Raw genomic sequence first — 12,231 nt, 5'->3', positions numbered from 1 at the left:
TCCGTAATTACAATATCCCCAGTGCTTGAAAAACAGTTTCCTTGTACATTTAGCACCAAACTCATTGACAACAACAGTTCTCTTGAAGTGCCACGAGACTGTTTATCCCACTGAGTTTGAGTATTAATGTTTTGTTGCATTTGGTTATGGGATGCTGCCCCTAATCTCCATGGCAGTGTTATATAATTTATGGCATATCATGTTACCTTTTTCAAATAAAAAAAATTCTTATGTCTGAAACATTTGGCCTAAGTGTTTTAGATCAGGCACTGTGGACTTGTGTCTATATTAATAGCATTGATCACAGTGTGGTGTGGCTTCTTGCTCCGTTGTCTATCTTCTCTATTTGATTCTGAGCTAAGAAAACTTCCCTTTTTGGATCCACAGATCCTAGTATACTGCCCTAAACAGAGCAGGTACTTAATATTGGAACTGAATACTGTTAATTGGGGTAAATTTACCAGGTAGATTCTTGAAAAAATTTTTTTCTTGGTTATATGTTCTTTTTTAAAAGTCATCTCTTCCAGTTCTGTTTCTCTTTTCTTTCTTGTTACTGGAATCTTGGCTTCACCATTTAGTGATAAGGTGATCTTGAACAGCCTATTGAAAACCTATAGTTTCTTCATTTGTAAAAATGGTGGATTAATTTTGCTCACCTCATAGATTGTTGTAAGGACTAAACAAAATGCTTCTTGGAACTTAGCATTCCTTTAGCTGCCAACATGGCTCTTACTGATTTCTGTCTTGTTGGTTACTTTATTACATGGTCAACATCCCCTTCTTAATGGAGTTTGAGATCATTTTTCAGTGCTTTGATGCTTTCAATGATGGACGAAATCGTTGCACATTTGTCCCTAAGTCCTTTGGCCTTGGTTTTATAGGACAGATTCAAGTGGAATTGTTGCATCAGTGGTCCTAAATATTTTTAGTTTTAATGCATATTTCCATATTACTTTCCTAAGGCAGAATTGAGTAATGTAGGAAAAGGTAGCAGTTTTCTGTCCTCCCGATAGTCTATAAGAGAGCTCATTTGCCCATAACCTTGTCAGCAATGGATTTTATTAATCCATTTGTTGTGTTGTTGTTTCGAGACTAATTTTCATTCTTGTTGCCCAGGCTGGGCTGGAGTGCAATGGCATGGTCTTGGCTCCCTGCAACCTCTGCCTTCCGGGTTCAAGTGATTGTCCTGCCTCACCCTCCCGAGTAGCTGGGATTACAAGCATGCGCCACCACACCTGGCTAATTTTTTATATTTTTAGTAGAGATGGGGTTTCACCATGTTCACCAGGCTGGTCTTGAACTCCTGACCTTCAGGCGATCCACCCGCCTTAACCTCCCAAAGTGCCAGGATTACAGGTGTGAGCCACCATGCCTGGCTCTTTTTTTTTTAAAAAAATAATTATAGACTCCCAGGAAATTGCAAAAATAGTACCTCATGTACACTTCACCCAGCTTCCTTTAATGGTAATGTCTTATGTAAATATAGTACAATAACAGGCCAGGCGTAGTGGCTGACACCTGTAATCCCAGTACTTTGGGAGATCAAGGCAGATGGATCACCTGAGATCAGGAGTTCAAGACCAGCCTAGCCAACATGGTGAAACACATCTACTAAAAATACAAAAATTAGCTAAATGTGGTGGTTTGTGCCTCTAATTCCAGCACTTGGGAAGCTGAGGCAGGAGAATCGCTTGAACCTGGGAGACGGAGGTTGCAGTGAGCCAAGATCACACCACTGCACTCCATCCTGGGCGACAGAATGGGACTCTGAATCAAAAAAATATAAATAAGTATAAATATATATTACAATATCAAACCAGGAAATTGACATTGGTATAAGACTTTTAAACTAAGACTTGGATCATTTTATTTCTTTCAGTCTGATCAATGAATGGCATCTTGATTTAGTTTGCGTTTTTATAACCACTATTATGTTTGAGCTTCTTCTTATATGTCTTATTGGTGATTTACATTGGTGGTTTATGAATCATTTCTTCACGTCCTTTTTCCGTTTTTTTTCTAATGAGTTCTTTGTTTTCCTAAAAGAATCTCTTCTTAGGACTATCAGTCTTTTATCTGCCATATGTTTTGCAGTTAATTATTCTAGCTTCATATATTTTCTGTAGTTTTGTTGCTTGTATTTTTTTCCTGTGTAGAAATTTTTATTTTTATATAATCAATATGTTTCTTTGTTTTGTGGTTTTTGGGTTTTTCTCTTTGGTGGAAAGCTTTCTCTGCTGGGGTGTGTGTGTAGCTTTCTCTGCCTTCTAGGTTATACTCTTTTGGGAGGGGGTGTGTGTGTGTGTGTGTGTGTGTGTGTGTGTGTGTGTGTAGCTTTCTCTGCCTTCTAGGTTATACTCTTTTTTTTTTTTCTTTTTTTTTGAGATGGAGTTTCGCTCTTGTTACCCAGGCTGGAGTGCAATGGTGCGATCTCGGCTCACTGCAACCTCCACCTCCTGGGTTCAGGCAATTCTCCTGCCTCAGCCTCCTGAGTAGCTGGGATTACAGGCATGCGCCACCGTGCCCAGCTAATTCTTGTATTTTTAGTAGAGATGGGGTTTCACCATGTTGACCGGGATGGTCTCGATCTCGTGACCTCGTGATCCACCCGCCTCGGCCTCCCAAAGTGCTGGGATTACAGGCGTGAGCCACCACGCCCGGCCCCTTTAATATCTTTTTAAGCAAGTCTCACATCATTTTTTTCCTGGAAATTTCTTGGCAATTTTTATGTATTTATTTGATATAAACTTTGGGATCCTGATTGGAATTATATATATATTTTAACATGGAAATCGAAATTAGATAAGCATAACTTTGGAAATGAATGTGGAAATGCTCAACAGTTTCTTCTGCAATAGGCTTTGCTTTTCTTTGTTACTGTTTACCAGTGTTGTGGGGGGATGAAACTCTATAATTTTTGACCCTAAACACTTTCACAGTTCCAAGAGACAGTGGACTCATGTCCCTGCTCTCCCCAACAGAGAACTCTTTAGATAGACTAAGAATCCAACAGCCTCTTCTAGTAGGCTTATTTTTGGTTATTGAGTATTGTCAACAGGGAACTGAGAGGGAAAAGAGCTGGAGTTATGGGGTTAAGCTGCCTTATACCTCAGATACAGTGAGAAATTTTTAAAAAACTAAGGATGCCACACATCTCCAGAGACTCTAGACCACTGTTTCCATACGAACTGTGTGTTTGCTTGCTACCTAATTTTTTTCTTGTGAAATATAATCTTTTATCTAATGATTTTGTTATTTTCCTTAGATATAGAAACATTGTCTTTAAGTATCATAGCACTATTTTAAAATATTGGTTGGTGCAAAATTAATTGTGGTTTCGCACCAACCTAATAATACTACAGCTCTTAATCTTATGCTAATCACCAGATTTTTAACATTTTTCCTACAACTGTACTTTTGTGTTCTATATTTTAATACTGTTCTTATTTAGAAGCTCTTGTTTTTATCCAACTTCTTTTTTTTGTTTCATTTTGTTTTGTTTTTAAGATCGAGCCTCACTCTGTCGCCCAGGCTGGAATGCAGTGGCATGATCTCCACTCACTGCAACCTCTGCCTCTTGGGTTCAAGCAATTCTCCTGCCTCAGCCTCCTGAGTAGCTGGGACTACAGGTGCATGCCACCACACCCAGCTGATTTTTGTATTTTTAGTAGAGACAGGGTTTCACGATGTTGGCAGGCTGGTCTCAAACTCTGGACCTCAATTGATCCACCTGCCTTAGCCTCCCAGAGTGCTGGGATTATAGGGGTGAGCCACCATGTCCAGGCCAACTTTTTGGTCTTTTTGTAATTCCTGTTATGTAAAAACTAAAGGTTAATAATCGGAGATAAAAATTTTATATAATTTTATGCTAATCAGTTTATAATTTGATATTTTATACTGAACTCTTTTTTTTTTTTTTTTTTTGAAATGGAGTTTTACTTTGTTGCCCAGGCTGGAGTGCAGTGGTGTGATTTTGGCTCACTGCAACTTCCACCTCCCTGGTCTCGAACTCCTGACCTCAGGTGATCCACCCACCTTGGCGTCCCAAAGTGCTGGGGTTACAGGCATGAGCCACTGTGCCTGGCCTATACTAACTAACTCTTTAATGCACATGATTCCATTTGGTTGTATGTCAGAAAGCATGCATCTAAGTTATAGTTCTCTTTCCTCTTTCTTAATATGTGAGTAATTATTTTAAACAAAAAGCCAACATTGGGCTCAGTGGTGAAATATTGGTGCTATTCTCTTCAGGAAGGCACAGGTCAGGTGTGGTGGCTCATGCCTGTAATCCAATCGCTTTGGGAGGACAAGGTGGGAAGATATCAAGCTCAAGAGGTTGAGGCTGCAGTGAGCCATGTTCGTGCCACTGTACTCCAGCATGGGTGACAGAGTGAGACCCTGTCTGAAAAAAAAAAGCGAAGGGACAAAATCAAGAATACTCATTTAATAATTTTTATTGCTGTTTGTTTTGTTAGATAAGTACAAGAAGACAGGAAAATGAAAAATGAAATATGATTGCAGTTAGGAAAATAATATATGTATATAATTTCTATGGATTATTATATACCTGAAATTCTAGTAAAGATGATAAATATGTATTAGAATTAATAAACATTTAACCAAGTTGCTACATATAAAATAAATACTCAGAAGCCTACTTAATAACTTTTCTTGAGACCGAGTCTCACTCTTTCGCACAGGCTGGAGTTCAGTGACTTGTTCTCGGCTTACTGCAAACTCTGCCTCCCAGGTTCAAGTGATTCTCCTGCCTCAGCCTCCCAAGTAGCTGGGATTATAGGCGTGCACCACCACACTCGGCTAATTTTTGTATTTTTAGTAGAGACAGCGTTTCACCATGTTGGTCAGGCAGGTCTTGATCTCCTGACCTTGTGATGCACCTGCCTTGGCCTCCCAAAGTGCTGGGATTATAGGCATGAGCCACTGCGCCTGGCCCCGGGAATTAGTACTGTTTATTTGAATCTGTGTGTGTTTGTGTGTGTGCTTTTTTCTCATTGTACATCTGGACATTTGTAAAGCTTGTGCTTAATAAAATAGTCTGTTTACAAAATATGTTTGTGATACTTCTGTATTTTTCTTGACTTAAATGTTAGATACTAGATCAGCATTAAGGAATTACTATTTTGTAGTTACACGGGAATGATTTTTACATCCATGTTCTCCGTGGCAGCCTCTTTCTAAGAAATTGGTAGACCTTTTATAGTTCATAAGACATGTTTAAGTCAATGGAGTATTGACTAATTTTATCTTAAGTAAGTGTTACACAGGATATTCAGAGACAGAAATTAATCTTTGTGTTCCTCATCATATCTTCTTTCTGTTTTGCAGTGGGACTTCCCCTCTTGCATGCCTGAATGCAATGCTTCATACAAACTCCAGAGGTGAAGAGGGCATCTTCTATAAGGTTCCAGGTAGAATGGGAGTATATACTTTGAAGGTAAATATTTTGTTGGGGAGTCATTTAAAGAGAAAAACCAGGAGGTGACCACATAAAAATATTTGACTCATAGAGACCGAATTCTCTTCTTGAAGAGCTTATTTTCAGGAAGAGGTAATATTTTCAAACTTGCACCCAGTACATTTTAAAAAACTAATCTATAGCTAACTATAGGTAGATCAGAATAACTTTATTTTTTATTCTTTAGGATAATCTTATCTTGAAAAAATGAAATTCAAATGACTTCCAGTGACCTTTTAAGGAGCTCCACAACATTTTTATAATTATTGTTACTTTGGAGCATTCTGCCTAGATGCTTTACATTACATTCTCATTTCATTCTCTACCACAATTCAGTTGTGGTTATTATTCCTTTTTTATAATGAAGAAAGTAAAAGTCCAGAAGATTGGATTTTCTTGCCCAGTGTTGCCCATATCATATCAGAACCAGTACAGGAACCCAGATCTTACTGAATTTCCAAGCCCATATTCTTTCTAACATAACAAGCTTGCTAATTTCAAAGACATTTTATTAGCTCATATAACTGAAAATTCTAAGGAAACCCAGGCTAGATCCAGGAACTCAGTTGACATCATCAGGGTTTGTCGTCTCCACTTTCTTTTGGCTTCGTTCTCAGTCAGGGTCTTTCCTTATCTTATATAACTTCACCCCCAACCTGCACTTTGCAAGCTGTAAATCTGAGAAGAGATAGGAGCTAAAGTAGGAGCCTCTGACTTAATTCTGATTTGTCTTCATTGGTTTGGCTTTGCCCACATATGAGTATACCTTAGTTATCATGCTTGTCAAATGTATGTAGTCTTCTGATTGCCTAGTTGTAGATATGGTTGAGATTAATCTTGCTCAAGCCGGGTGAATTGAGGAGAGAGGATTTTCTCCAAAGGAAATTTATCAGCTGGAGGGGAATGAATGCTTGGCAGGCAGTGACTGTGTCCATTTATATATGTGTTACTTTTTTTTAGCTTTGAGCTGTAGTCATCACTATGCCCAGTGGTGTGTGGAGCCCTAACATTAAAAAGATCTAACCTCCCTCCCTCTCTCCCTTTCTCCTTTTTATATACTTGGTTGAACTTCTTAGGGTTATAGGGCTTTATTGTCACATGAAACTTTCTGTATTTCTTTTTGGTTTTAGCTGTTCTAGACCTTCCATACTGTTTACAAAATTTATTAAATGCTTATTCTATTGTAGAGATGGGGGAAAGGAAAACCAAAGTGTTTTTCCTATTCTCATCCACCATTAAGTGCAGTATTTCTAACACCAGCTGAGTGGAGATTTCTCCTCACGTACCAAGCAGTTCTCCAGCAGACATTAGGTTGTTGTCCTTTAATAATTAGAGTTCCAGTCTGTGGCCTGTTAGGAACCTGGCTGCACAGCTGGAGGTGATTGGTGGGCAAGCAATTAGTCATGACTGCCTAAGTTCTGCCTCCTGTAAGATCAGTGGCAGCATTAGATTTTCACAGGAGTGTGAACCCTATTGTGAACTGCATGTGTGAAGGATCTTGGTTGTGCACTCTGTATGAGCATCTAATGCCTGATGATCTGAGGTGGAATAGTTTCATCTGAAACCACCCACCCCTACTCCCCACCCTCCATGAAAAAAATTGTTTTCCACAACACCTGTCCCTGGTGCAAAAAGGTTGGGGACTGCTGCTCTAATTCAAGTCCATTCTGATGCTATCTGTCTATCTATCTATCTGAAGACAGTGTCAGATTCCACAGGTTGAGGGCTCAGCACCCTCCCATCCCCTTCAGATGCCAGTTGTTGCAAGTACCATGTTGTGACCTGTACTTCTGGCTATCTAGTTATAGTTGGGGTTCCCTCCTTGGGTTTGATTAATTTGCTAGAATGGCTCACTAAACTCAGGGAAATGCTTTGCTTACATTTACCCGTTTATTATAAAGGATATTAGAGTAGATACAGATGGATGGCCAGATGGATAAGATGCTTGGCGTGAGGTTTGTAGGAAGGTACACAGAGCTTCCTCGGCTTGCCACCCTCCGGGAACCTCCGTGTGATCAGCTAAATCTTTTATTTATTTATTTATCTATTTATTTATTGAGATGGAGTCTTGCTCTGTTACCCAGGCTGAAGTTCAGTGGTGCCATCTCAGCTCACTGCAGCCCCACCTCCTGAGTTCAAGCAATTCTCCTGCCTCAGCCTCTGGAGTAGCTGGGATTACAGGTGCCCGCCACCTCAGACAGCTAATTTTTTGTATTTTTGGTAGAGACAGGGTTTTGCCATGTTGGCTGGGCTGGTGTCGAACTTCTGACCTCAGGTGATCTGCCTGCCTTGGCCTCCCAAAGTGCTGAGATTACAGGCGTTGAGCCACCACGCCCAGCTATGATCAACTAAATCTGAAAGCTCTCAGAACCCAATCCTTTGCATTTTTGTGAAAGCCTAAATACATGACACGATTGATTAAATTATTGGCCATTGGTGATTGGTTCAACCTTCAGCCTCTTCCTTCCCTGAGATTGTGGAGTGGATGAAAGTTCCAACCCTCTAGTCACATAGTTGGTTCCCCTGGAAACCAGCCCCCATCCTGACACTATGCAGTAGCTCACCAAGAGGAGCAAAAGATGCTCCTATCACTCAGGAAATTCCAAGGGATAGAGGAGCTGTGTCAGATACTCCTTTTACTCAGGAAATTGCAGAGGTCTTAGGAACTCTGTGTTGGGAACTGGGGTCAAAGACCAAATATGAGAGCAAAAGATTCTACTAGTAACACTATTGCTTAGGAAATTGTAAGAGCTAAAAAGAGCTCTAAGTCAGGAACTGTATCAGGAACCAAATATATATTTCAAACAATACCACAATATTACCTCTGTGCTGGACACTATAGAGGCTGTAAAGAGGGTTAAGCTGTGACCCCGATCTCTTGAAGCTCATATTATAGTTCCTAAAATAACTGCATACTCTCAAAATGTTCTGTGTTTTTAAAAATAATATAATACAGAGAAATAAGAATTAATTTTGAATAAAGTTTTTTGTTGTTGTTAACATGTAAGATTTGAGCTGGACTTTGTTAGATAAGTAATAAGAAGAAGGGCCTTCCAGGACATGGGAATAGCTTAAGCAAGGGCACAGTTGGAAAGATTCAGAGTGGCCTTGAAAGTAGAGTAAACTGGAGTGATAAGACCATAATCTTTGCGTGGGCTTAAGTGGCAAAGATGCCGGTGTGGTAAATGTCAGGTAGAGAGATCAAACATTGGAGGCCTTTGAAAACCTGACTAAGCAAAGAAAACAAAACAAAAAGAAAATAAAAACAAAACCTGACTGAGCAGTGTATGTGTGGGTTGGGGGTTGGCAGATGTCACAGATTTTTCTGGAAAGAAAGCATGATCAAATACAAGTTTAAGAGGAGAATTCAGAGATTGAAGGGTGAAGCAGGAAAATTTGTCAAAAAGGTGGTTATGGTTGCTTGGAAGAAATACTCAGGGCCTGAATTAAGAGACAAGTAAAAGAGATGGAGACAAGGATCATTAGAGGAATAAATAGAATACGTGGCATTTGGAGTGGGTAAAAAGGACAGAAATGATTCTAGAATTTGGAACATGAGCAGTTGATCCTCTATGGATCACAAATTTTAAGGAAAGAAGATAATTATATTTATTCAGATACTTGTTCAACCTACAAGTCAAGATGTCTGGCTGGCAACTAATTCTATAAAAGCTGTCCTGCATTTTGAAGGAAAGAATAGAAAAATATGGGGTGTGTATTTTAAGAAAGTGTATAACGTAAGAGATGACTCAGAGAGAAATGGCACTAGGACATAAATGTAAATGAAAAACAGCTAACTTACCTAGATCAAAGTTTATAGTCTTGGCTGTAATGTCATATAGATGTCAGTTTTGTGTTGGAGAATCACATTTTTGTGTCTGTCAAAATAATTTTTTATCTGATTATTAAAACAATGTGGGAAAATAAAATATTGGAGGAGAAAAGAACCATCCATAGTTTTATGACTTAGAAATAATATTCACAGGCTAGGCTCAGTGGCTCATGCCTGTAATCCCAGCACTTTGGGAGGCCAAGGCAAGAGGATTGCTTAAGCTCAGGAGTTCAAGCCTAGGACCAGTCTGGGCAACATAGTAGGACCCCGTCTCTATAAAAATTTTGAAAAATTAGCCAGATATGGTGGCACACACCTGTAGTCCCACCTACTCCAGAGGCTGAGGTGGGAAGATTCCTTGAGCCTGGGAGGTCAAGGCTACAGTGAGGTGTGGTCGCACTACTGCATTCCAGCCTGGGTGACAAAGTGCGACCCTGTCTCCCAAAATAAAAAACAAAAAAACACAAACACTAATGTGTTTAGCCATACATGTGTATTTTTATATATATTATGTAAATATATAATAGCTAATATTTTTGACCTCTTAGATTGGGCATGATTCTAAGCATTTTATGTTTATTAGCTTATTTAACTTGAGCTAATAGATTAGTGATCTTTTAAGGTAGGTACTATTATCCCCACCTTATAGATGGGGAAACTGAAGCATGAGAGGTTACGATTTTAACCAAGCCTGCACAATTAGGAGAGGGTAAAGCCAGGAAATCTTGTTCTCTAGTCTTTGGTCTTGGAACCATTCTGTTATCTCTCTCACATACTAAGCTGACACAGTTATCCTTTCTGATTAGCATTCCCTCTTTGGTTTCTCTATCTAAGTACAGAAACCAAAGAGTTTCATATGATTTGTTAAATGATTTCTTTTTTTCTTTTTTTTTTCTTTTGTCTGTCAGGAAGGAGACAGACAAAAAAAAGATTTCTTTTTTATTTAATTCTTGCTACTTATTAACCTATATTCAAGAACCAATGAGATTCAAATAATGCACTATCTCTTGCTGTCTAGACTCTTATTCTCTAATTGAATTCAGAGTATATAATGGTACTTATACGCATACCCACATGGACATACATATATTTAATACAATTATTTTATTTAGTATTTTGAGACAGGATCTCAGCGTGTTACCCATGCTGGAGTGCAGTAGTGCAATCACAGCTCACTACAGCCTCAAACTCCCTGGGTTCAGGCAATCCTCCCAACTCAGCCTCCGGAGTAGCTGGGATCACAGGTGCACACCACTACACCTGGCTAATTTTTGTAGTTTTTTTTGTAGAGATAGGGTTTCACCGTGTTGCCCAGATTGGTCCCAGCCCAGATTGGTCCCAAACTCTTGGCTTAGTCCTCCCACCTCAACCTCCCAAGTAGCTGGGACTACAGGAACGTGCCACCATGCCCAGCTAATTTTTTTTTTTTTTTGTATTTTTTTTGTAGAGACAGTGTTTCACCATGTTGCCCAAGCTGGTCTTGAACTCCTGGGCTCAAGCAGTCTTCCTGCCTCAGCCACCCAATGTGTTAGCATTACAGGCGTGAGCCATCACACCCAGCCAATAAAATTATTATGTAGTTTTTAAAATCTAGAATATTACCATCATTTACCCAATTTTTGTCTAATTTAAACCTGTGTTGTGCCTGCATATGAATGTTATATATAGTTTTTATCTTTGGATGTAGTTGGAAACATGAGCTTATTTGCCTCAAAGAGATGACAGGAATTCAGAATATATTGCTGGTTCTGCTACTGAATCCTATAGTAACAAAAATTAATCAGTGCAATTAAGTTGCAACGCATATCAGAAATTTAATTTTTACTTGCTGAAATGGTAATGATTAATCCTAATTGGATGCCTACATTTTCAGAAAGATGTGCCGGATGGGGTGAAAGAGCTATCAGAAGGTTCAGAAGAAAGCAGTGATGGTCAGTCAGATTCCCAGAGTTCTGAGAACAGCAGCAGCAGCAGTGATGGTGGCAGCAACAAGGAGGGAAAAAAGAGCAGGTGGAAAAGGAAAGGTAAATCCACCTGATCCTTCATTAAAGTACTAAATGCTGTAGGACAAATGCCATTGTTAGTAGTTTCTCTTTTCCCAGACCCCAGGTCAGTCAGTCACTTTCCCTTACCCTCTATAACAGTCCAGTCTAGGAGAGTTTTCTGCAATGATGGAGACGTTTACATCTTTATGTCCAGCACAACACAGTAGTCACTAGATACATGGGCCTGTTGAACACTTGAAATATGGTTATTATGACCAAGGAATTTAAAAAATAAAAAATGCTTTCTTTTATAGAACTTTTTCAGGTTCACAACAAAATTGAGAGGAAGGTACAGAGATTTACCATGTACCCTTTCTCCCGCTACATGCACAGGCTTTCCCACTACCCACATTCTCCACCAGAGTGGTATATTTTTTACAACTGATGAACCTACATTGGCAAATCACCCACCAGAGTCCATGGTTTACATTAGAATTTACTCTTGGGAGATACATCCTATGGCTTTGAACAAATGTATGATGATGTGTATTCACCATTATAGTATCAAACAGAATAGTTTCATTGCCCTAAAATCTTCTGTGCTCCAGCTTTACATCCCTTCCTTCCTCCAAACCCTTGACAACCATTGACTTTTTTTTTAATTTTTGAGATGGAGTTTTGCTCTTGTGGCCCTGGCTGGAGTGCCATGGAGCAGTCTCAGCTCACTGCAACTTCCGCCTCCTGGGTTCAAGCGATTATCCTGCCTCAGCCTCCTAAGTTGCTGGGATTACAGGTGCCCACCACCATGCCTGGCTAATTTTGTAGTTTTAGTAGAGGCAGGGTTTCACCATGTTGATCAAGCTGGTCTCGAACTCCTGACCTGAGGTGATCCACCTGCCTTGGCCTCCCAAAGTGCTGGGATTACAGGCGTGAGCTAC

The 12,231-nt window shown here is 39.6% G+C and overlaps 1 protein-coding gene across 1 annotated transcript in view; it reads left to right on the top strand.

Annotated features, from left to right (window-relative positions):
- The window catches only part of ASXL2 (ASXL transcriptional regulator 2), a 148,476-nt gene that overhangs the window by 81,083 nt on the left and 55,162 nt on the right, over positions 1–12,231 (top strand). The window contains exons 3-4 of the mRNA XM_012453269.3: positions 5,347–5,455; positions 11,182–11,332. Coding sequence (XP_012308692.2) covers positions 5,347–5,455; positions 11,182–11,332 — 260 coding nt within the window. The remainder of the gene's footprint in view (positions 1–5,346; positions 5,456–11,181; positions 11,333–12,231) is intronic.

Source organism: Aotus nancymaae, unplaced genomic scaffold, assembly GCF_030222135.1.
Source record: "Aotus nancymaae isolate 86718 unplaced genomic scaffold, 86718_ANA_hifiasm-v0.15.2.pri h1tg000057l, whole genome shotgun sequence".
In the NCBI taxonomy this organism is placed as follows: domain Eukaryota; kingdom Metazoa; phylum Chordata; class Mammalia; order Primates; family Aotidae; genus Aotus; species Aotus nancymaae.
Note: the sequence above shows the minus strand (reverse complement) of the source record. Positions and strands in the feature narration are given on the sequence as shown.